The following is a 25,627-nucleotide window of genomic DNA, read 5'->3' as shown; positions in this document are numbered from 1 at the left end:
AAAATAAATTAAAAATAAATAAATCGACCAAGAGGTGTAAGAGGGTTGAATCTGCAATCAAAAAACTTCTCAACACAGAAGCCTAGGACCAGGGGAATTCTACCAAGAAGAATTAATGTCAATGCTTCTCAAACTCTTCCAAAAAATTGAAGAAGAGGAACACTCCCAAACTCATTTTATGAGGATACCATTACCCTGATACCAAATTCAAGACACTGCAAGAAAAAAAATTAGAGGCCTGATGAATGTAGACGTAAAAATTCTCAACAAAATTTCAGCAAACTGAATTCAACAGCACATTAAAAGGGTCATTTCACCATGAGCATGTGGGATTTATTCCTGAGATGCAGGCTATTTCAATACCTGCAAATCAATGTGATATGCCATTAACAAAATGAATGATAAAAATCATATGATCATCTCAATAAATGCAGAAAAAGCATTTGACAAAATACATTCTTTCATGATAAAAACACTGAACAAATTGGATTTAGAAGAAATAAACAGGCCCACGGTGAAACTCAATAGTGAAAGTTAAAATCTTTTCCTCTAAAATGAAGAACAAGACAAGGATGCCCACTTTTACCACTTATCCAAAACAGTATTAGATGTCCTAGCCCGGGCAAGTAGGCAAGGAAAACAAAAGTCATCCATATCAGAAAGAAACAATTAGTTATCTCTGTTCACAGATGGTGTGGTCTTATATATAGAAACCTTAATGCCCCCACTAAAAACTGTCAGAACTAAGAAATGAATTCAAGTGAAGTTGTACAATAAGAATAAAAAATCAACATACAGAAATTGGCTGCATTTCTTTACATTAACAATGAACTATATAAAAGAAATTAAGAAAACAATTCCATTTAAAATTGCATGAAAAATAATACTTAGGAATAAATTTAACCACAGAAATGAAAGGCCTGTACACTGAAAACTATAAGACATAAGACATTGATGAAAGAGATCAAAGACGACACAAATAAATGGACAGATATCCCACATTCTTGGATTGGAAGAATTCATATGGTGAAACTGTCCATACTACCCAAAGCAATCCTCAGATTCAAGAAATCTCAATCAAAATTCCAGAGGCATTTATTTTCATGAAATAAAACAAACAACTCTAAAATGTATATGTAATCACAAAAGACCCCAAATAGCCAAAGCAATCCAGAGAAAGAACAAAGCTGGAGGCATTACAATACCTGATTTCATGCTATATTTTAAAGCTTTAGCAATCAAAACAGTATGGTACTGACATAAAAACAGGCACATTTATCAGTGAAATGAAATAGAGTGTCCAGAAATAAACCCCTACACATATGGTCAATTGATTTTTGATAAGGGAGCCAAAAATACACAATGGGGAAAGGACAGCCTCTTGAATAAATGATGTTGGGAAAACTGACAGCCAAAAACAAAATAATGAAATCAGACCTCTGTCTTACAACACTCACAAAAATTAACTCAAATGGATCAAAGATGTCAATGTAAGACCTGAAATCACAAAGCTCCTAGAAAAAAACATAGGAAAAAAGCAATTTCCTGGATATCACATGTAAAGCACAAGCATCAAATGCAAAAATAGACAGCACCTAAAAAGCTTCTGCACGGCAAAAGAAACAACAGAGTGAAAAGGCAGTATGCCTGGATGGCTCAGTGGTTGAGCATCTGCCTTCAGCTCAGGTTTTGATCCTGGGGTCCTGGGATTGAGTCCTGCAGGAAGCCTGCTTCTACCTCTGCCTATGTCTCTGCCTCTCATGAATAAATAAATAAAATCTTAAAAAAAAAAAAAACAGAGTGAAAAGGCAACCTATGGAATGGAAGAAAATATGTGCAAACTATATCTCTGATGAGTTAATATCAGAGATGATATTAATATCCACAATATAAAAGGAACTCCTACAACTTAAGAGCAAAAACCCCCAAATAATCCAATTTAAAAATGGACAAAGGACTTGAAACATTTCTCCAAAGAAGATACATAAATGGCCAACAGGTACATGAAAAGAGTACAACATCCCGAATCATCAGGGAAATGAAAAAGCAAAGCCACAATGAGTTATCACTTCATACCTGTTAGGATAGCTGTCATTTAAAAAATGCAATTTTCCCTTCTTTGACTCCTCCATATTAATTTGCATTTATCTCCCTTAAGGAACTTATACTTTGCCAGGGGATTATAAATCAGATCCTTTACTTTAAGTCCATATCCTGTCCCTGGTGATCTTGGAAACTATATAAATGTAAAGCAGAGATGGTAATACCTACCACAGAAGTTTACTGTAAAGGGTAAATTAGATGAGGCATGAAAAGAATCTAGAACAATGTCTGGCTATATGCTATATACTACATAATTAAAGGCAATTATTCCAAACAGAAAAAAAATCAATCCCCTGAAAATTGAAAACAGAATTGAAACTAAACTAACTACATCTCAAGTTGATAGCACAGTCATATAGAGAAAATAATTAGACCAGGTGACTTTAAATCACACTGTTTTGACTATCTGCCCCTATTGGGATATATTACTAGACAAAGAGAATACAATAAACTCTTAAGTAGGATAAAGCAGATAAGTCATTTGTAAATGTCATCGGGAAAAAAAAAAAAACCTTTCATGAGAGAAAATAAAACACAAATACAAAATCAAATTAAGAGAAAACCTTATGTTAGATTTGAACTGGAATATAGCATGAATTCAAGAATTTTTTTCTCTTGGAAAAAAAAGCAGGATGAGTCTGGTACATCTTATACCAGAAGGCAAGAAAATTGTCAAGGATTAATGTGAACATATCTAAAGCACACAGGAACCAACCTGAATAATTTCTACTGGCCAAAATATTTAAGCATCAAAAATAATAACTAAGATGATTAAGATGATTCAAATATATGAAAATCCATACATTCACAATTTTTTAGAAGGTCTTAGAGTCACAACTAAAGTAGCAAGAGCACCAGTTCACTATTCTAAAAATTGTTTTAAACAAGTGCTATCTTTCATCTACAAATTGTGTTTCAAGGTAACAAAACGGTTGATGATAAGAAGTTCTCTATGGTAGCATTCCAGCTGGTAAATTAAAGAAAAAAAATGATAAAACTCTTTATTGTGCAACTTCTAATAAAATATTGGATCGCAATCATCAGTTGATGCTAAAACAATCAGGTGAAAGGTTGATGAAAAACGTTATAATACAGGAATCAAGCTGATACCACTTGACCCCATGATCAATATTTCATCATGAAATATGAAACTATAACATTATGTGCCTCAAGATGTGATGCATTAAGAAGTATACAGTAAGTACTATGAAATTCTCTTATCCAAAACATAGAACTGAATTTTAAAATTTTAGATCTAATTACCTATCTACAGAAATAAGAGGAATATCTTCAGAAAGGAATTGGCTAAATACAGAAAATGTAATATATCATTTTTCCAGTAAATCAATGCTATAAAAACAAGAGTGGGGTACTAGTAAAATTGAGTAACCAAGTGCTAGGTATGAACCTTGTTTAGATTTTTTTAAAAAGATTTATTTATTTATTTATGATAGACAGAGAGAGAGAGAGAGAGAGAGAGACGGAGACACAGGCAGAGGGAGAAGCAGGCTCCATGCCAGGAGCCGAACGCAGAACTCAATCCCAGGTCTCCAGGATTGCACCCTGGGCCAAAGGCAGGCGCCAAACTGCTGAACCACCCAGGGATCCCTGATCTTGAGTAGAATAAAGTAACCGTAAAGAGAATCTCTAAGACAATCAGAAAAGTTTTAGCACTTGATGGATGATGGACAGTGTTGAGATTTTCTTAATTTTGTATATGTGATAATGGCATTGTGGATATGGTTTTATTTTAAGTCCTTATAAGACATGCATATTGAAGTTGGGATATGCTTTATGGTATTTCAGCCAAAAAAAAGGGACAAATTTGGAGACTACTATGAATTATACACCAACAAGTTGGACAACCTAGAAGAAATGAATAAATTCCTAGTAACAGACCACTTACTAAGACTGAATCATGAAAAATAGATATTGTGACTATATATAGCAGAATATTATTCATCCATACAAAAGAAGGAAATTGTGCCATGTGTGACAATAATGGTTGGATCTTCAGTGCATTATTCTAAGTGAAAAAAGTCAGACAGAAAGACAAATAGTGTATGTTATCACTTATATGTGGAATTTAAGTTTTAAAAAACCCGCTAAGCTCATAGATGCAGAGAATAGATTGGTTATTCCTAGAGGTGGGGGTTGGTGGGGTGCGCAAAATGGGTGAAGGTGGTCAAAAGGTACAAGCTTCCAGTTGAAAGATCAGTAAGTCTCGGGGTGTAATGCACTGTGTGGTGACTGTAGTTAATACTCTGTTATATATCGGAAAGTTTTTAAAAGAGTAGATCTTAAAAGCTTTTATCACAAGAAAAAAAATTTAACTATATGAGGTGATAGATGTTTTGAACTTATTGTAGTGATCATTTCACGATATATACATGTGTTAAATCATTATGTTGTTCACAAGGTTCTATGTCAATTATATCTCAATAAAAAATAAATTTTAAATAAGGCAAAATGGGGGCAGGACTAGGCTACGAAAATGTTGATAATTATTGAACTAATCGAGGTTGAGGTTGATTATACGATTATTTTTATTTATGTTTACATTTTTTTCACACAAAACAATGTTACAGAAGAAATTATTTAGCTGTCTCTGGTCTGTGTTGGTATAAGTTACTTACTGGGAATACACTAAATGTCAGTTCAATGTTAAGTAATGTTTGTTGGGAGGGACAAATGCCCTCATTGTGTAATTACATTAACACATAAGATATAGTATTCCATTTCTGTGAGTAATAAAAAAATTCACGATAGTGAGGGTGTGCCTGGGTGGCTTAGTCGGTTAAGCATCTGACTTTGGCTCAGCTCATGATCCCAGGATCCTGGGATTGAGCCTCACATGGGGCTGTCTGTTCAGCAGGGAGCCTGCTTCTCCCTCTCCCTCCAACTCCACCCCCAGCTTGTGCTCCCTCTCTCTCTCACTCTATCTCAAATAAATAAATAAATAATTTTTAAAACTCTCGAGAGTGAGAAATGGTTTAAAGTTTTATTATAATTCTTGAGATGAGGTGATCAATTTTTAACTGGATTGGTGAATAAAAGCTGATAGGGACGCCTGGGTGGCTCAGCATTTGAGTGTCTGGCTTTGGTTCAGGGCGTGATCCTGGAGACCTGGGATCGAGTCCCATGTCGGGCTCCCTGCATGGTGCCTGCTTCTCCCTCTGCCTGTGTCTCTGCCTCTCTCTCTCTCTCTCTCTCTCTCTCTCTCTCTCTGTGTGTGTCCCATGAATAAATAAATAAAATCCTTTAAGAAAATCATAAGCTGATAAAGTTGGGTAATAGATAAATTTTCCTGAATATATATAAAAAGTCTTTGAAATAAGTCACTTTCTAAAGAATCCTTAGTAGACAGCAGAGTTGGCTCTGCGCACGTGGGGAAGCACACAGCTTATGTGTGCATCTGGCAGAAACCCCAGTACAGAGAAGAGCAGGTGCTATTTCCCAACGACACCTATTTGTGCGCGTCCCAAAACTATAGTTAGAAAATGGCTCAGATTTTTAGTCGCTTTCCCAGAACTCAAAGATCGTCTTCCTGTTTATCTTGGTGGGATGCCTATGTTATACTTGTGATTTTTCTGTTCTCTGTGACATATTAAAACAAGATCGTCACAGATGGGGAGACAAGAGGTCACTAGTTAACAATCAGATGTTTGATTTTTATTTCCTGAACAGCAAAGATACTCTCTTGTGAATTTTTAACAGATTTTTAGAGGAGAAATGGGGCTAGTCCCTAGAAGGAAAGTTGTTCCTTGGGCTTTCCTCAAGAGTCAACACAGCCATTTTTAAATCATTTCCTCACTTAACTGTGTCCTGGGCATTCACTCTCAGCTTCGTCTCAGTCTTAGTAAGTCTCTTGTCAGTTTGTGGTGGTTACTGCTTTATAGTCTACGTAATAAACATTGCCAGAAGATTGAAGGGAAGCCAGATAGGTGGTTGGTTAGCTTTGGCTCAAGCCAGTGTAGTATGGAGATGGCAGCACTTTTACTTTAATTCATCCTTGGGTTTCTAGAACAGTTGATCTGGATTAGGTTGGGTGCAGGAAAAAACTTGTTATAATTCCCAGCTTTGGGAGACACAAGCCTTTGTTCTCCCCAGAGTATTAGATAACACTCCTAATGCTACTAATCATATAATCCTGAGAATTGGGAGGGACATTCATTCATTGCCTTACTTTTGTTTCATCCTCTGTAAATGAGCATAATAAGAGTACCCACCTCATAGTGTTTTTATGAGGATTAAAGGAATATTTGTAAGATGCTTAGAACAGAGACTGATGTAATAGTAAGCACTATATAAATATTTATAAGATAAACTCCTACATGACAATGTAAATATTCTTTGTAATATCTGAATAACTAGTAACTGCTACAATGCTGGTAGAGTTCCAGAATCTTGTTGGTGAACTCTATCAGTGACTTCTGCATTGCCAGCAGATGGTTAGTGAAACCTCACGGACTTGCAATTAGTACACAGGTTACTGAGCCTAAATAAATGAAAATTCAGAAATTCTGAATCTTTTGAAATAGTTGAAATAATATTTGATATTTGCTCTGTTCATGACAATTTTGGAAGTGTTGTATTTGACTGATTAAGTATTTTCAAGGCATACGTGTTCAGTTTGTGATTTTGTATACTTAATTGGAAAAGAAAGCTAATGAAGATTGTCATATGGACATCTGTTCTTTTAACTAGGTATAAATGAAGGACGCCTGGGTGGCTCAGTGGTTGAGGGTCTCTCTTCAGCTCAGGTGGTGATCCTGGAATCCTGGGAGGAGTCTTGCGTGAGGCTTCCTGCAGAGAACCCTCTTCTCTGCCTCTCTCTGTCTCTCGTGAATGAATAAAAAAAAAAACAAAAAAAAAACTAGGTATCAATGGAAATACAATGAAAAGAGCATACAGAGATGTAAACACACTTGTTTGCACACCCATAGACCTTACTAGCAATTTTTAAAAAAGATTTATTTATTTATTTATTTATTTATTTATTTATTTATTTATTCATGATAGACACACACATACACACACACACACAGAGAGGCAGAGACACAGGCAGAAGGAGAAGCAGGCTCCATGCCCGAAGCCCGATGCGGGACTTGATCCCGGGACCCCAGGATCGTGCCCTGGGCCAAAGGCAGGCGCCAAACCGCTGAGCCACCCAGGGATCCCCTAAATAGCAATTTTTTTTAAATTTTTATTTATTTATGATACTCACAGAGAGAGAGGCAGAGACACAGGCAGAGGGAGAAGCAGGCTCCATGCACCGGGAGCCTGATATGGGATTCGATCCCGGGTCTCCAGGATCGCGCCCTGGGCCAAAGGCAGGCGCCAAACCGCTGCGCCACCCAGGGATCCCTAAATAGCAATTTTTAACAAAATTGTTGGACTACTTTTAGTACCTACAAATAACTAAGAAGAATCAAGTGTTTGTGGAATGAGTATTCCCCAGTAATGTTCCTGCCCCTGAGTGAGAATAGTTAAGAATCATTTATAATTACTAGAGCAAAAGGAGGCTAAGAAATATTCGATTTTACTTGTATTGGAATTATACTTACGTAATTTACGTATATCAAAAATGTTTTAAAGTTTGCCTTTTTAAGCCATTGAATAGCTTCTTTACAGCTTTTAAGAATTTAACTAATTTGCTTGGAATCTTGCTTGGCGCAAAAGGCAGACCTGGCCATTCCATTTTCTTTGTTCCCATCCAATCCTATCCATCACTCTCTTAGGAAACTCTGTCCAAATTCTATTATTTGTTTATAGGTCTACCTGCCCCCCCCCACCACACACACACACACTGGACTATATATATATATACCTGCCAAATGTACATAGTATAACTAGTTCATTTGTGTGCCAAGGACAGTGTGGCATGCAGCATGTTTCTAACACCTTTGTTGAAGAGCCTAATTAGCAGTATCTGAAACAATATTTTACCGTATTTAATAAGGCTCTGGGAAAGTTGGATACACAACTGAGATTGATCCAGATCTTGATTCTTTCCAGAAAGTTGGGCTTTAAGTTTGGTTTGGAATTTGAAGCTCCGTCTCCCAAAGTCCAAGCTGATTGGAATTACTGTCCTGTTTCACCAGACTGGATCCCCGGGATACTGTTTATTTATATAGAAGAATTCTGTGACACTTTCCTGCATAGCTGATGAAAAGCTGTGATGTTTTTGATTCAGGTCAGTTTTTTTTTTTTTTTTTAATCTATAAAGTCGTTTATAATTATTCCTTATATTCTTCTGCCTTGGACCCACACCTTTCAACTCTTACGTGTTAGGCTTCAAGGCTATCATCTCAAGGGCCAATGAAGTTACTTTCCACCTATTCAGCTACGCAAGCCCAGCACAGCATTTTCCACATTAGCAGGTGTTCCATAAAAATCGTGAAAACCCAAATTGCAGCTCTTTTTATTCTCGGAGTAAAATATTTGGCTTATTTCTGATAAGGTTTTTATGTCTCACAAAACAATGAATTGTGTTCATCAGCGTAGAAGATTCTACCGAGATTTTCTCTAACTTAAAAAGTCGTTAACGTAGCGGTTCTCATGGACTACCGGAACCCACTCTCAGGTTAAACCCGTCTGTTTGAATTTAAGGGCTTGAATGCGGGTACCGGAGCCACCGCTGATTAACTTGAACTTGGTAGCCAGAGGTGTCTTCGGAGGGCCTGACACTCAGCCAGATTTCACGGGGCTTAGAAAATGTCTTGTTGTTGCTGTCGTCGTCGTCGTTCCAAGTGAGATTCCAGCGCCCGTCAGTGTGGCTCAAACGGGGCACAGGGGCTCAGGCCAACACCCAGCGGTGCTTATTTTTGTTCTCGACCCCTTGAGGCCTCCACACAGAGGCTGTGTCGGTGTCATGGAAAAAGCAGCCGTGGAATCTGACGGAGCCTAATTCCTGGCCGCAGTCCCAGTCCTGCGCGGCCCTGGGCAAGCGACTTGACTTCTCTGGATTTCCGTTTCCTCCGGTGCAAAGCCGGGGCTGCGGGGCCGCCTCGCAGCGCGGGCGGGGGCGCGGCCGAGCAGGCGGCGGGTCCGCCCCGAGCAGCAGCCATCTTCCGGGCCCGCTGGCGCTGCCGCGCGGCCGCTCTCCCCCAGCAGGTGTAGGCGCCGGCCGGGGCGCCCCGCCCTTGCGTCCTCGCGGGCCTGCCCCTCGGCGTCCCCGCGCGGGCGGCGGCTGGCGGCGGCGGGCGGCGGCGGCGGCGGCGGCGCGCGCGCGGCCTCCGGGTCCCGGGCCCGCCCCGGGCGGAGCCCGCAGAGGGGCGGGGGCAGGGCGCCGCGCCCCCGGCTCCCAGGCCCAGCCCCGCCGAGTGCGGGCGAGCGGAGGCGGCCCCGGCGCCGCCCGCGCCGGAGCGCGTGTGCGCGGCCGCCGCCCCCTCGGCCCTCCTCCCGGCCCTCCCCTCGGCCCCTCCGCCCTCGCGCGCCGCCCGCCCGGGTCGCCGCGGGGCCGTGGTGTACGTGCAGAGCGCGCAGAGCGAGTGGCGCCCGCACGCCCTGCGCTCCTGCACAGGCCCGGCGCGGCAGCCGCGGGCGTGGGGGCGGCGGCGGCGGCGGCCGAGGCGGCCGAGGCGGCGGGGCTCGCGCGCCGGGGCCCGCGTGCCCGAGCGGAGGTCGCCGTGCGCGGCGCGGGCCGCGGTCCCTCGGCTCGCGGCGGCGATGAGGCGCTGAGGCGGCCGCCGGCGCCGCGCGGCCGGCCCCGAGGACGAGGACGAGGGCGAGGGCGAGGGCGAGGAGGCGGCCGGGCCGAGGGCGCGGGGCGCCGGCCTCCGTCAGGCGGGCCGCGGCGAGCGCATGACGCAGTGACGGCCTCTGCCGCGGCGCCCGCTCCCCGGCCCCGGGCGAGGCCCTGTGGCCGCCCCCCGTCCCGCTCGGCCTCCGCCGCCATGGCCAATGACAGCGGCGGGCCCGGCGGGCCGAGCCCGAGCGAGCGAGACCGGCAGTACTGCGAGCTGTGCGGGAAGATGGAGAACCTGCTGCGCTGCAGCCGCTGCCGCAGCTCCTTCTACTGCAGCAAGGAGCACCAGCGCCAGGACTGGAAGAAGCACAAGCTAGTGTGCCAGGGCGGCGAGGGCGCCCCCGGCCCCGGAGCGGGCCCGCAGCGGCACCCCGGGCCCGCGCCCGCGCCCGCCGCCCCCGCGCCGCCGCCCAGGGCCGGCGGGGCCGGGGCCGGGGCCGGGGCCGGGGCCGGGGCCGGGGCCAGGGAGGCCAGGAGGGCAGCGCCGCGCCGGGACAGCGCCGCCGCCGCCGAGAGTGCGGGCCCGCGGGCCGCCGGGGACGCGGCCAAGGCAAAGGCCAAGCCCGCGGCCGACCCCGCGGCGGCTGCGGGCGGCCAGGGCCCGGCGGCGGCGGCGGCGGCGGCGGCGGCCGAGGCGGAGCCCGCGAAGGAGGAGGACCCGGAGAAGACGAACCTGTACCCGCCGAGCGGCCCGCCGGGCGAGGGGCTGAGCCCCGGCGGCGGCCTGCGGCCCAACGGGCAGACCAAGCCGCTGCCGGCGCTGAAGCTGGCGCTGGAGTACATCGTGCCCTGCATGAACAAGCACGGCATCTGCGTGGTGGACGACTTCCTGGGCAAGGAGACCGGCCAGCAGATCGGCGACGAGGTGCGCGCCCTGCACGACACCGGCAAGTTCACGGACGGCCAGCTGGTCAGCCAGAAGAGCGACTCGTCCAAGGACATCCGGGGCGACAAGATCACCTGGATCGAGGGCAAGGAGCCCGGCTGCGAGACCATCGGGCTGCTCATGAGCAGCATGGACGACCTGATCCGCCACTGTAACGGGAAGCTGGGCAACTACAAAATCAACGGCCGGACGAAAGTGAGTGAGTGCTAGGGGGCTGCGCTGGGCGTGCCTCGCCGGGAGCCCCCCCCCGCCCCCGCCGGGCGCCTGGGGCCGCCGAGGGCGCCGGGGGCCGCGAGCGTGGTTTCTCTTTGTAAAAGTGGTTTTCCTCTGGTGCAGCACCCCTTCGGGAGAACGGATAGAATCCAGACAAGTGTTCCTCTAGGTAGCCCCTTTATCCGCGCCCGCTATTTTTCACTCACTGCCCGTCTACAAGCGTCTCTGATTGCATGGTTTTGTAGCTAAACCTAGGACCCTTCCTTGCACTCTGCTTCCCCCCCCCCCCCTTCCAGTGCACTGTTCGTCAATTCAGACATTATTGGAGCGTTAGCCTCCCGGTTGGGGCTATTAGACTAGTAGAACCCAAAGCAAGTGCTGGTTCTGCATCTGCCTTGTGTTTGCATGTACCCCTAAATTCTCTGTACGGTGTTGGAGGTGCTCATCAGATCTGGTTTACAGAGTGGAATGCTGTTTGGTTTAAGACTCTGCCAGCCTGACCGCGAAAAGGTAAATTTAAAACAAGTATGTAGTCGAAAGACTCCTCGCATTCTGGAAGAGCTTGGCTGCTCCCCTCCCTCTCCTTGCTCCTCTCCCCCTCCCTGTCTCTACTGTTCTGAAACCCACCACAAAACGGGGAAAGAAGTATTTCCGTTTTTAGACCTTGCAGTGTAGGTAGGTTACATTTTTAGCATAGGTTTCCTTTATTTGCTTTGTTAATACAGTCCTTCTGTTGAAACAGAACTGTGTGGTAGCTTCCTGGAAAAAAGCAAAAAAAACAAAAAACTAAACCCATGGAATTGGAGCAGGAGGGAGGGCTCATTCTAAAGTCTCAATTTGGTGGAATCTCTTTGTTTTCTCTTTACTGTTGTAAGTTTTTTCCCCCAACAGATTCTTCTGCTGGTACGTAGTCTGATCCCCCTTTCCTTCTCTCTGTGGTAAGCAGGAGACTCTTCTCTCCTTAATACTCTCCCAGTTCTTTTTCATTTTGCTTGCCTGGTCTTAATCTTTTCTTTGTATCCAGCTCCTCTCCAGGCCGCCCCGCTCCACCCCCCTCCACCATCAATCTCTGTCTGATATTTTGAGTTTTAAGAGCTTGTCTTAGGAGATCATCACGTGTGTGTGTTTGTGCACACACACTGACTCTTCCCACTAGTTCTTTTGTGTGTTGTCAGGGCATCTCTTTTGGCAGTCCTTATGGGTGACTCTCAGGCTGCCTGAAAGGCTGAGCATAAGGCAATGAGGAAAGTTCTAAACATGAACGTTTTGTGGGGGGAAGAAAAAGCCTAATTAATATATTGCCATTCATTACTGGATGAAGGCACATGTCTTAATATGTAGTTTAAAAAAAAAATCAATAGGCGTTTAATATTAAGCCGAAAGAAAAAAAGAGGAGCTTGTTTAGATCTCATTCTCAGTCTTCAATGAGAGTTTCATTTATGTTTTAAAAAAAAAAGAAAAACAACTTTGTCATGGATCAAATCTGAATATAGTCATGAACTCTAGAGCAGTTCATGGGAATATCAATATAGCTTGAGGGAATATCAATATAGCTCTCTGCACACTGACCAGAGTCATTAGTTGAGGTATAAACTTAAGGCGAAGTCCTGTAGAAGTTAATGTCCTAAATCTTCTTTGATCTGCTTTCTTTGGTTAATTTAGCTTTCCAAGTTAAGTCCTCTCCTGTCCCCACTGTTTTCATCTGTCCTCAGGGAGGGGACAGTAGTCAGCCTAGCTCTTAGAGGAGTTGCTTCTCATGGGGAGGTTGTTAGAAAATACCACCTTATTCGTCAGGCAACCCAGTGGCTGAAGTGGCTGAACAGTATTTGGGGTGGTGAGCCACTTGAGTGCATGTATTTTATTTAGTTTTTTGAAAGGGATTTATTTATTTGAGAGCGTGTGTGCATGCAGAGGGGAGGAGGGAGAGTGGAGGAAGAATCTTAAGCGGACCTGATGCAGGGCTGGATCCCATGACCCTGAGCTTGTGACCTGAGCCCAAACCAAGAGTCATCGCTTAACTGAGCCACACAGGTGCCCCAAAAGGACAGGTTTTAAACTCTTTAGATTGATCTTATGCTTACATTAATTTTTGGCACACAATTTGAGAATCTATGAATGATTTTAGGGAATACCTTTCATTGTATTTGATGGAGAGAGTTTTTGTTAATAGTGTTTAATCGTGTGATTTTAGTATTCCTGAGAAACCCAGAGATCTTGCTTTGGGGGAATGGGAAGGCAATAGGATTTATTAGCCACCATGTATTGAGCCACCATAATGTGCTAGACACCAGAGTAGGCCCAATACAGACATGATCACAATAATCTTACTCCTATGCAGTAGGTAGTAATATTTCTAATTCACGTTTGAGGATATTTCAGGTCAGACTTGGCTCAGGCCTACCACTTAATGCCCGACTTCATGTGGGATTCAAATGTAGGTCATTTATCAAGCCTCAGGCTTTTTCTACTACACTCCACATAGGTAGGATATTAGATGAGCTGTAGATTACTTAGTATACTACTGGGACTAAAATTTGATATATTTTATTGATGGCGATAGCATTAGCCTTGTATAGGAATAACTGTACTTTATGGTTGGCTTCTATAAACTTTTTAATAGATGACTACACAGTGTCTACTTCAGTATCTGAAAAGCCACTTAATTGTTAACCCATTTGAATCATGCTCATTTCAGTGTAACTTTTAAGAGAGGCAGAATATGGGTATTATATATGGGATTGAAGAGAGGGTCTTCCGTTAAGAATTTTGTTATTCTTTACAACGCTATAGTAATTTAAAAAGTCACTTGCCTCAAATATGTAGTTTTTCTCACTTAGATTTTCATAGCAAGACTGTAAAATAGGTAAGAACTGTTGATATACTATTCCTGTGTGTGATTTAGAAAGATGAGCCTCAGAAAATCATGCAGCGTACTAGGACTTGTGTTGAAGTTTTCTGACCAAAATTCGGTTGTCCTTTTTTATTTGTATTATCTACTCTGAGTGGTCTTTGTGTGTATGAGGGCCTGATAATCAGATGATGTATAATTTGGCTGTGGCTTGCTCAGTGTTCGGCTTTGATTTCCCCCAGGCTTCTACTTTAGAATGCTTATCTGGCCCCTTGTTTGTCCAGCTCCTTGAAAAGAGGAACCACAGGCGAAGGATGAAGTAATGCACGAGAACACTGATGTAACTGAGCTTCAGTTTCCACTTTCTCTGGCCCCTTTCTCGGGATTTTCCCTATTTTGACCTTAAACTGACCTTTGATCCTTTTTCCTTTCTCACACCCTTTAGCTGGCGGTGGTGTTCAGTAGGAAGAGATCATGGTCTGATGATTGGTGAAGAGTAGTGTCGCGTGGGCTCAAAGAAATCCTAGGTGGCTTTACTTGGGTAGAGGAAGAAAAGGAATGCAGACCAGGGATCATGGGAAAATGCACAACTATTCAGTTGGAGCTTCTCAGCTACTTCAAAGGAAAAGATTGGCTTGTTAGAATATAGATACCAAAATCATATATGTATTTTTGGAATTCACCCAAAACTTACTCTGTTCAGTTAAAATGTACAAAAAGAAAAGGAGTGATAAAATGGGTTGAGTCTAATAAGCAGATTATAATCCTATGATTTTTCATTAGTGTGACAGTTGGTCAGCTCTGGCTGATGATGGCTTTCAGAGCAAAGAGTAGAATGAGGAAAATCCTGTTGCTTTTATATCACTACTGGAGAGATGTGGTGACAGTCCTTTCAGATGTTACAAACAAAACTTCCTTCTCACTCTAGTTCTGCCACTTTCTGTATACTCTGGGCATCCACAATGTACAAAAAGGAGTGGCTTGTTTAATGTTTTAATAGCTCTATCAGTCTTAAAGATCAAAGTCTGTTATTCCATATGTGAAAAGGTAGAAAACATTGCAAGTGCAGTAATAACGGTTTCTCACAGTGCTTTACCATTTTAAAAGTGCTATGTGTGTACTGCAACAGCAGTCTTCATAGGTTGTGACTGAACCAAGATCAACTTTGTAGGAAAACATTTGGTATAGTGAATTCATTTGCATGTAGTTCACAATATAAGGTAACTCCTTTAACTGTAAAGGAATTTTATTTTAAACGGAAAGGGTTTCTGTTTTTTTGCATGTTTACAACTCTTCGCTCATCTGTTGCTTAGTAAGCTGCAAAAATACCCTGCAAGGACTTAGTCACATGGGAGGATGACATCTGAACATGGAAGGATGGTGGACTTTGTGCTGCTATTCCATCTGGCTGGGATCCTGGATCTACCCCTACTCCTGTGTCCTTGAGCCAATTGCCTAATAATTCTGAGCTTCAGTGACTCCATTTGTACAGTGGTGTTAAATCATACTTGCCTTTTCTGCCTTGCAGACTTGCTATGAGGAGTACATGTAATTATGCATGTAAAAGCACTTTAAATTGTAAAGCCCATTGTGAAACTGTCGTTAACTATTTACTTATCTTGGGTAGCCCTGGTGGCGTAGCCTGCAGCTCGGGGTGTGATCCTGGAGACCCGGGATCGAGTCCCACATTGGGCTTCCTGCATGGAGCCTGCTTCTCCCTCTGCCTGTGTCTCTGCCTCTCTCTCACTCTCTCTGAATGAATAAATAAATAAATCTTTAAAAAAAAAAAAACTATTTACTTATCTTAAAATTTTCCTATTTTTCTGATTCTTTCTCTAAGAGTTCTGTGCTATTCCTGTCTTTCCCCCTTATAAGCTAGAGGGGAAAAAGACGGAGCATGATCACCCACCCATTTTTGATCTGACCACTCCCTCCTCCAACACATACATTTATTTTTATTTTTTTGTTAATTTTAGATTTTATTTATTTATTCTTGAGAGATGCACACACAGAGAAAGACACAGGCAGAGGGAGAAGCAGGCTCCCCACAGGGAGTCCAATGCAGGACTCGATCCCAGATCCTAGGATCACCCCCTGAGCCAAAGGCAGACGCCCAACTGTTGAGCCACCCAGGCATCCGCATACATTTCTTTTTAAACAGAGAAAATAAGTCCCAGAGAGGTTAAGTGACTTGTTCAACAACATAGAGCTACTTACTAACAAAACTGACTGGCATTTGATGCAATAGATTCTTATATCTGCGACTTTATGCTGCACTGCATGTAAAAATGACATATTCCTACTTAACTAATTGTGGTATTATACCATTTTTGAGAATTGCTTGAACATTTATAAATTCCTTTTTCTTCTCCCTCTTACTCCTCTCATTATATACTTTGGCTTATCTGACATTCTAGCTTAAATTTTCCTCCTTTAATTAATTCCTCCCTAATTTCCCTAGAGTTCTTTATTCACCTTCTCTTTCCTCCAGCATTAAAGCTATTTTCCTAAAGCTGGCCTTCCCTCTCTTTTTGCTTAGTAGGAACTGTCTTTCCACTTTGCATTTCTGATTTACACATTCATTCTCTCTTTTCCTTTCCTATTTTTTTTTTTCCTATCAGGCTGCAAATCTACCTTTGTTTATCTTCTCCAATATTTTCTGAAGCCTGTGCCTTTCTGGCATGCCATTGGATTGATGTTATCAGCTTAGTTTTTATTCAATTTTTTGCTTTAGGCCTTTAAAGTGACACTAAATGTTTCAGTCTCCCTTTCACAGATGCTTAGATGGTTTTCATAGATGCAGTTTACTACTATGCCTGCCTTTTTCTGCTGTGCTTGTATTCTACCTCCTTTCCCACTATGCCCTTGTTCTGCACCTGAAATGCTGTTTATAATTACAGGATGGCATTCATATCATTTATGAACCATATTCATAGCTTGTCTTTGACGGTTATTGCAGCTAGAACCTTTCTGTTCTAAAAGACTAAACAAAACAACAAACAGAAAACTGACAAATGGTTAACCGAAGTCCTTCCTTAAAATACTTTTTTTTTTCACACTTGTATTTCCTAGTCCAAATGCTGAACTGTTCTGCCACCTTTATTGGAATGTTTTATACTTCATTATCACATTTTCCCAGAACCGATCCATAGTTCTGTTTCCAAAGATCTCAGATAGTATCTGTAGCCTCTATTTGCTCATTGAGACTGCTATAAAATTTTCATGAGTTTGGAATCCTCATTTTCCTCATTCAATGTCCCAAACCCCATTTCATTGCCAAGGCAAAATGTACATACTCTTGGTTCACCTTGTTGTGTTCTCTGAGTCCTCTTTGATAGTCTTTTCATTCATTTGTTCATTCACCAAATATGAAGTGAGTACTTGCCTTTTCTAGGAGCTAGGAATCTGAACAATGACACCACCAAAAAACCCTCATTCTCATTGGGCTTAAATTCTGCTTGAGATAGGCAAGAAGCGGGAAAGATAGTCACTAAATAAGTATATAAGTAAATATGTCACATGTTAGGTGGCAAATATTAAGGCAAAAAATAAACAAGGACAGGGTGACAAGGGGGTACTCTTCTCTTAGGACCAATAAAGTTATAAGATGGTATTTAAGTAGGCACTTGAATGAAGTGAGGACCTGGGTTATGTGGATACCTGCAAGAAGAACATTCCTAGTGAAGTCATTACATAACAAATACAGTGGCCCTGACATGGAATATGCCAGATATGTCAGAAAACAAGAAGGAGGCCGCTGTGGTTACAAGAGTAAGGGAGGATCATGGTAAGAGCTTCGATCCATGAAGTGGTGGGTTAGGAAGTAAGATCACATCATGTAGGATTTTGCCTTGTAAGTCATGGCAAGAACTGTGGGTTTTACCCTAGGCGATGGGGAGTAACTGCAGACATGGGTTCTGGGTATATATAGAGTCAGTGAGATTTGCTGATGGATTTAATGTGAGGTCTGAAAGACAGGAAGGAGTCAAGAATAGGTTTTTGGCTTGGACAATTGGAAGGAAATAATGATTATTTTGTCTTGCCCTAACTCTTCTGCCTTTCTTCTCTTGCCCCACTTTTTCAGTTTCCATTTATAGCAGGTGGTTGACACTTATTTTGCAGCCAGAGCTACAGAAAAAAAGTTCTCTGCTCTTCCTTTGCACATTCCTTCAACTTGGCTGTGCTTGCTGCTACTGTTGTTGACCTTACAGCCCATCCTTTGTCCAGAGGCTTCATGGCTTCTTTGCACACTGTGCTCTCAGCCCTGCGATGGGGGCTGCCTGGCTGCCTGCAGGAATTACTGCAGGAAATCTTGCAGCATTTTGGGTGCTGTCAGCCAGTGTGGCCGTTCTGTCTTACATGAATTGCTCACTTAAGATGGCTTATAGAGACCTATAGTAGTAAGTAAAGAGGGGATAAATTTAGGATAGCTTAGGCTCCATATTCAATGATCTGAAAAAGTGCCAGAGGTATAGGAATTCTCATCCCCTTGCTTTGGAGTCTGACACTGGAATTAGAAATAAAAGTACCAACTATCAAACGGGAACTTGATTGTGTAAAAATTAGAATATTGTATCGAGGACTCTGAGGAGATAGGAAGCCTCACTTTTGACGCCAGAGTAAAGGAGCAGCACGGAAATATGGATAGACGTTAGGTTATCATATATGAAATGGTTCTTAAAATTTTAAACCTGAAAAGTCAACATGAGCTATAGAATCCAGGAATCAATACTTTCAATTCAAATAACTTCAATTTAAGACTGAATTTTGCAGACCTCTGTTTCAGTTTTCCTTCTTTTCGCAACTTCTAATTGTAGTTTTCTTCCTTTTTTTTAAGATTTTATTTATTTATTCATGAAAGACAGAGGCAGAGGGAGAAGCAGGCTCCATGAAGGGAGCCCCATGTGGGACTCAATCCGGGGATCACGGGATCACGACCCCAGCCAAAATCAGATGCTCAACCGCTGAGCCACCCAGGTGTCCCTGTAGTTTTCTTCGTGAAGCTCATTTCTTAACTTTCTCCTCATCATTGTCAGAAGCCACAGGCGGGAACAACTTGAAACATCCACTTGTATTAGTTACCTATTGCTACATAACAAACTACCCCAAACCCTGGTGACTTTAAACAAAATCTGGACACAGCCAAGCTTCATACTCTCTTTCACTCTCCCTTACCCTGCTGGCCAGGGTTTGTGGTTTCCTCCCAAGGCTTGAATGGGGTGTGTCTGCTTCCAGGCTCACTCAGTGGCCGTTGGCAGCATTCATTTTCTCGTGGGTTGTTGGACTGAGGACCTCAATTCCTTGCCATGTGGGCCTCCAACACAGGAGCTCACTCCATCAAAGTATGTAAGCCAGAAACGCCCTAGCAAGACTGAAATCCCAGGCTTTTGTACCCTAACCACAGAAGAGACACCCATCACCTATACTGTATTCTTTTGTTAGCAGCAAGTCACTAGATTGATTCCACACTCCAGGGGAAGGAATTACACAAGGATCTGAAGGCCATTTCTTAAGTTGTTTCCTCCTCTGCAGTGTCTGCCCCTTAAATGTTATTGTTTCTAATGGTCTGTGCTTTGTCTTCTCTCTTTGCTCTAGTCATCACTTTTTCTTCCTGGCTGATGTCAATGACGTGCTTGGGAAGCACAGGTTCTTAAGTTAGTTTGCCTGTGTTCAGACCCTTGTTTAGCTACTGAATTGCATTCTGATTTTAGGCACATTTTCTAACAATTAAAGCATCAGCTTCCTCATTGGTATAATAGGAGTTAATAGCACCTAATTCAATAAGGTTTGAAGAGAGACGGATAATGCATGACAAGTGCTCAGCAGATGGTCAGGCAGGGTTTGTCGGAGCTCCTTGATCTGATGGACTGATGGATGTCTCCACCTGCATGTTCTGGAAGTACTGCAAACTCAACATGATCAAGACTCTAAGTTTCCTGCTGGAGGGGATAGGGCTTTCTGATGGGGAGAGGAGGGAACAGGTTTAAAATTGATCCTGTCTGTGGACTGCATTTATTTTTTTCAACAACTGTTTACAGAGTGCCCAGTATATGCCAGGACCAGTGCTGGGCACTGGGAGTTCTACAGCACTGAGCCAGGGTAATTCTGTCTGCCATTCGGGAGGGGAAGATAGCCTTGAGCCTGCAGTCCTCTGCGTGGTAGATGTTGCTGAGATGTACAGGATCCCATGGGAACAGGTCAGAGGGGCCCTGAATTGGTCTGCAAGCCAGGAAAGGTCTCCTGGAAGCAGTTCAGTCCGGAGGAAGTAGAGGAAATCCACTGAAAGTCTCTAAGCCTGAAAAGAGAACCATGTTTTAGAAGAGCATACCTTCTTTATCAACATGGAAATTGTGCTCATTTAAAAATTATTTCCTATCTGTGTCTGGTTTCTGTTCCCATTTATGATTTGCTGGTGAGATCCATCTTCTCTGTCTCAATTATTACAAAAGCCAGTTTTCTTTTTGTATCTTTCCTTTCCAATCCCTTCTATCCTGGTGATACGTTTCCAAAATACAGATCATATCATTATCCTGCTTGAAAATATTTGTTTCCTCCAAAGTCTTCATATGCTATACAAACTTTAAAAAAAATGTTTTTCATTTCTCATCATATACTTTCTCCTCTAGGCACTGGAGCCTTCTTGCAGGTTCTTTGAACCTGCATTTGCTTTCTGTGTGAAAAGGTGATAGGGAAGTTTTTCTAAGTTGATTGATTCTTGACTCAATGCCTCTAAGCAGAATTACAGTGCTGTTCTATCTGTTGCTGTGACACTTCGTAGCATTGATAGAACATTGTCCATGCTACGTGGGTTTCCTCTACTAATTGTGAACTTCTTGAGGTTAGGACCCATCTTATGTGCAATGCTCCTTGCATCGGGCATCCAGTAAGTATTATATTTGAATTTCTACTGCGCTATTCCAATTGAGGTTTTTGATCACTTTATACCTGGATTGTTTCACAGTGTTATTTTTTTTCTTAATTCACTCTTTTCTGTGTACCACTTATATCCACCTCACATAAATTTATTAACATTTATAAAAATCTTACTCAAAAATATTTCTGAGTTTTATTTGTAAGGGTACAGTTGATTCTTATGCATCTAATGCTCAGCAACTGCTTAGGCCCACACCACCTGCCCATTCTGATTTGCTACTCCTCTTTGAAGAAAACCACTATTTCTGCCAGATTATGTTCTTCCCCATTGCTGCCCTTCTCCCAGCGTATCTATGAATTCTTTGACTGGTTTATGACTCCAACACCCCTGCTCCAGCAATATAAGTCTTTTACTTTCTCTAAGATCTAGCTTAAATCTCATTCCCAAATATAGCCTTGAACTCTGTACCTCCACCAATCTCTTTTTTTCTCGAAAACTTTGTATACCTTTATTCCTGAGGAATCTTCTCCAGAAAGATGTAAGGACACAGGACTGTTCTTTAGTATTCTGTCTTAAGGCATAGCACCTTTAGTTGTCGTTCATATTTTTTATTGTTTGTATATTAACACTTGGTGAATTGTACTCACCTGCCCCGCCCAGTACCTTACCCTGCTTCCCCTTATTTCCATCTAATTTCTAGAACTACACTTTTTGAAAGTCTTTGAGGATTTTTGTCCTGTTGTGATCATCTCCTTTCTGTGTTTACTGTGCTGTTTCTAGTCTCTATTTTCTAGATAAAAATAACCGAGGCCAATATGGCCTAAACTATTTTTAACTGCAAGTTTGGGAAGAAAGGTCTACTGTGAAGGTGGAATGAAGTTTCATGCCCTGCCTAGCTTAGAGTCAGTCGATCAGGTTACAGATTGTGGTAGAACCCTGCACATCCATGAATCTCAAGGGGGACGGGCCTGCATATCTTCCCTCCCTCCCCCCACCAGGGGCATGAGACTCCCCAGGGAACACATGTCACTTCAAAACAAAGCAACATAATAGACATGTTGACAGTGACCTCTTGTATCCTCTTTTGCATGACCTCAAGAAAGAAGAGAAGCTTGTGGCTAGCAAGCTGACACAAAGATCAACATGGATATTGCATGATTCATGTACAGAGTAAAAATTTTCAAGAACAGATTTTTAAACTTCTAAAATGATCATAGTTCCGATTTGGTTTTAGGACTGTAATTTATTCAGAATTTCAAATAACATGAAAGGAAGTTTAAGAGTAATATTTAACAAAAGAAGGCATGGGTTAAGCAAGGTGAGAAAATATTTCTTTATGATCAGAAAACCTTCAGCTGTATTCAGGCATTTAATCAGCTTGGGGGGAAACAGTTGATTTAACTGTTCAAAGAGGGTAGTGCAGATGACAGTAACTGGACAGTGTAATGGTCATTTGGATTTGATCTTGAAATGCACTCAGACATTTGCATGCTTAAAAAGAGTTGCACTTCCTAATTATGCTGAAGTTTGAAACTTAAAATGTATTTTCATTCTCTGAATACGGTTTTTGGGTTGATAAGGAAAGTAGCCAGAGATTTCATATTTACTGCAGATAATTTATGTGCAAAAGAATGGTGGTAGTTTGGGGTGCATGCAACTCAGAGTATTTTATATAAGAAAATTTTCGCTAAAGATCATATATGATAATAGCATTCCTCACCAAGAGCTTAGAAGTTTTTTCCAAGGTAGTTATGTAAGTGGCTCATGATTTTGTTTTGCTTCTGGACCCCTTTAGGAATCTTTTTTTTTTTTTTTAAAGATTTTATTGATTTATTCATGAGAGACACAGAGGCAGAGATATAGGCAGAGGGAGAAGCAGGCTCTCCATAGGGAGCCTGATGAGGTACTCAATCCCAGGACCCTGGGATCACGACTTGAGCCAAAGGCAGATGCTCAACCACTGAGCCACCCAGGCATTCCCTCCCTTTAGGAATCTAATGGAAGCTGTGTACCTTCCCATCCTAATAAAGAACATGCACATAATGTTTTGCTTATAATAAGGCCCATCCATAGACCCTACATTAAGAACACGTTATAAGAAGAGTTCTAAAGAATAAAACAAAAAAACATTTTTAAGCGTTTAATATCTGGTTATGGTAGAGTAAGATTTCGTTATTCAGTTGCTCTTCTTCTCCTGTGTCTATAAAACTATGCTTTGGATTTTTATCCCTATGGTAGTAGTCAATTTAACTTATCAAGACCCAGATACAGGGATATATTATAACTTATTATATGTACAGACTTCTGAAAGATATTTGCCTCATACAGTCTGGATATAAAACAAAACAAAAAGTTAACTGGTATGTACCAAGGTAGAAACCTTAGTAGATGACCTTAGTACCTCTTCAAGCACATCTTGCTAGGTTAAACCTTGCTTTAGAATTCTTGGTGTGCAGTTCTACCACGAAAGACTGAGAACCTGTATCACTAATGATTAACACTGGATTGTGATTCTTTCTCTTTTTTCTCTTCCCATTATACGGTCTTATTCCCTATTCCCATTGTATATGTTCATATGTGTTTTGCTTCTGCTTTGGTTTTTTACTTGTAGTTGGCATTTCTGTAAGATTAATTTGAATTTTTAAAAAATAAAATTCTTGGGGCACTTTGGTGGCTCAGTTGGTTAAGCATCCCACCTGTTGATTTCGGTTCAGGTTATGATCTCAGGGTTGTGACATCAAGCCCCAGGTCCAGCTCCTGACTTAACAACGAGTCTCCTTGTGATTCTTTCCCTCCCTCTTCCTTTGCTCCTCCCCCTGCATGTGTATGCATACCTGTGTGCTCCCTCTCAAACAAAACAAAACAAAAACCCTTAGTAACAGTGCACCCAGTGCCTGGGATTAAGGGCACTCTTACGAAAATGAAACTAGAATTCATATTGGTTGATTCTATTTATATTAAAAATAGTTCCTATAGTTGTTAGATCTGAAGCATCTCTTGATAGTTTTGGTAGAAAGTATCTTTAAATATGTAAGAATAATCTGTTCATACTGCTAGTTTTCAAGAACTGTGTTTTGATGTGGCAAATAACGGTAAAGTATTTCTCTAATATATATATTTACCCTAAAGATTCTTGGAGGTATTTCTTTCTCTTAGAGTTGTCCAGGGAAAGGGAAGACAGTAGGGAAAAGAGGTGATTATTGACAAAAGCCAGAAATGGAAATAGTCCTGCCAGCCCTGATCTGCTCTGGATTCTTGTTCTCTGGCTCGCTTTGAGCACTGATCAGAACCTCTCCCAGTCTCCTCTTCTTTTTTTAAAAAAAAAAATTATTTATTTATTCTTGAGAGACACACACAGAGAGAGAGGCAGAGACATAGGAAGAAGGAGGAGCAGCAGGCTCCATGTAGGGAGCCCGATGTGGGACTCAATCCCGGGACCCCAGATCATGCCCTGAGAGAAAGGCAGATGCTCAATCACTGAGCCACCCAGGCGTCCTGCTCTCCCAGTCTCTTCATCTATGAAATGGGAATCATGTTGACCTAATTAAGAGGAGAAATACTGAATAATTGATTGTGGTAAGAAGCTTTTCATTTATTTTTTTAATACATTTTTTTAAGATTTTATTTTTAAGTAATCTCCATACCTAACATGGTGCTCGAACCCACAACCCTGAGATCAAGAATTGCATGCTCCACTGACTAAGCCAGCCAGGCATCCCTGTGAGAAGCTTTTTTTAAAAAGCGATTATACTTTTAGCTTTCGGCAGCACCGTATCAAATTGTTGAGCCTTGGCTTAACTGCTCTTAACTCTAGACCTTTGTTCCTGTGCATCGTATTGGTTAACGTTAGCATCACAAGTTAAAGTTCAGTTTTAGATTCAGAATTCTTGACTTGTTTTTAATGGCATATCAGAACTTTATTTTGTTTTTGTTTTGTTTTAATTTTAATTTCAATTCCAGTATAGTTAACATAACGGTGTTATATTAGCTTTGGGTATATAATATAGTAATTCAATAATTCTTTTTTTTTTAAGATTTTATTTATTTATTTATGAGAGACACAGAGAGAGAAGCAGAGACATAGGCAGAGTAAGGAGCAGGCTCCCTGTGGTGAGCCTGATGCTGGACTCTTCTCAGGACCCTGGGATCACAAACAGAGCCAAAGGTGTTGCTCAACCAATGAGCCACCCAGGCGTCCCTGATTCAACAATTCTATGCATTACTCAGTGCTCATCATGATAAATGTACTCTTAAATTCTTTTCACCTATTTCACCCAGCCCCCCACTTATCTCCCCTTTAGTGACTACCAGTTCCCTATAGTTACAGTTTTTTGGTTTGTCTCATTTTTTATTCATTTGTTTTGTTTGTTCAAGTCTGCATATGAGTGAAATTATATGGTATTTGTCTTTTCTCTGAGTGATTTACATCACTTAGCATTATACTCTAGCTCCATCCATGTCCTTGCAAATGATAAGGTTCCTTTTTTTTATGGCTGAGTAATATTCCAGTGTGTGTGTGTGTGTGTGTGTGTCTGTGTGAATATATATATATATATATTATGTCTTTTTTTCCCATAATCTACTCATGGGCACTTGGGCTGCTTTCATAATTTGGCTAATGTGAATAATGCTACAATAAACATATGGGTGCATATATCTTTTTGAGTTAATTTTTTTGTGTTTTTTGGATAAATATCCAGTGGTGGAAATAATAGATGGTATGGTAACTCTATTTTTAATTTTTGAGGAACCTCCATACTGTTATCCATAGTGACTGCACCAGTTTGCATATTTATCCAGCAGTGTATGAGGATTCCTGTTTCTGCACCTCATCACCAACACTTGATGTTTCTTGTGTTTTTGATTTTAGCCATTCTGACAGGTGTGAGATGATATCTCAGTTTTGATTTGCATTTCCCTGATGATGGGCATCTTTCCATGTATCAGTCATTT

At 42.0% G+C, this 25,627-nt stretch overlaps 1 protein-coding gene across 2 annotated transcripts in view; it reads left to right on the top strand.

Annotated features, from left to right (window-relative positions):
* Positions 1-9,978: 9,978 nt before the first annotated feature.
* The window catches only part of EGLN1 (egl-9 family hypoxia inducible factor 1), a 58,156-nt gene continuing 42,507 nt past the window's right edge, over positions 9,979-25,627 (top strand). For both annotated transcript variants that reach the window (XM_041748094.1, XM_041748093.1), the window contains exon 1: positions 9,979-10,934. In XM_041748094.1, the coding sequence (XP_041604028.1) occupies positions 10,002-10,934 (933 nt within the window). In that variant the 5' untranslated portion in view covers positions 9,979-10,001. The remainder of the gene's footprint in view (positions 10,935-25,627) is intronic.

The sequence above is a fragment of the Vulpes lagopus genome, chromosome 3 (assembly GCF_018345385.1).
Source record: "Vulpes lagopus strain Blue_001 chromosome 3, ASM1834538v1, whole genome shotgun sequence".
In the NCBI taxonomy this organism is placed as follows: Eukaryota; Metazoa; Chordata; class Mammalia; order Carnivora; family Canidae; genus Vulpes; species Vulpes lagopus.
The sequence above is the reverse complement of the archived record's forward strand: the minus strand, read 5'-3'. Positions and strand labels throughout refer to the sequence as shown.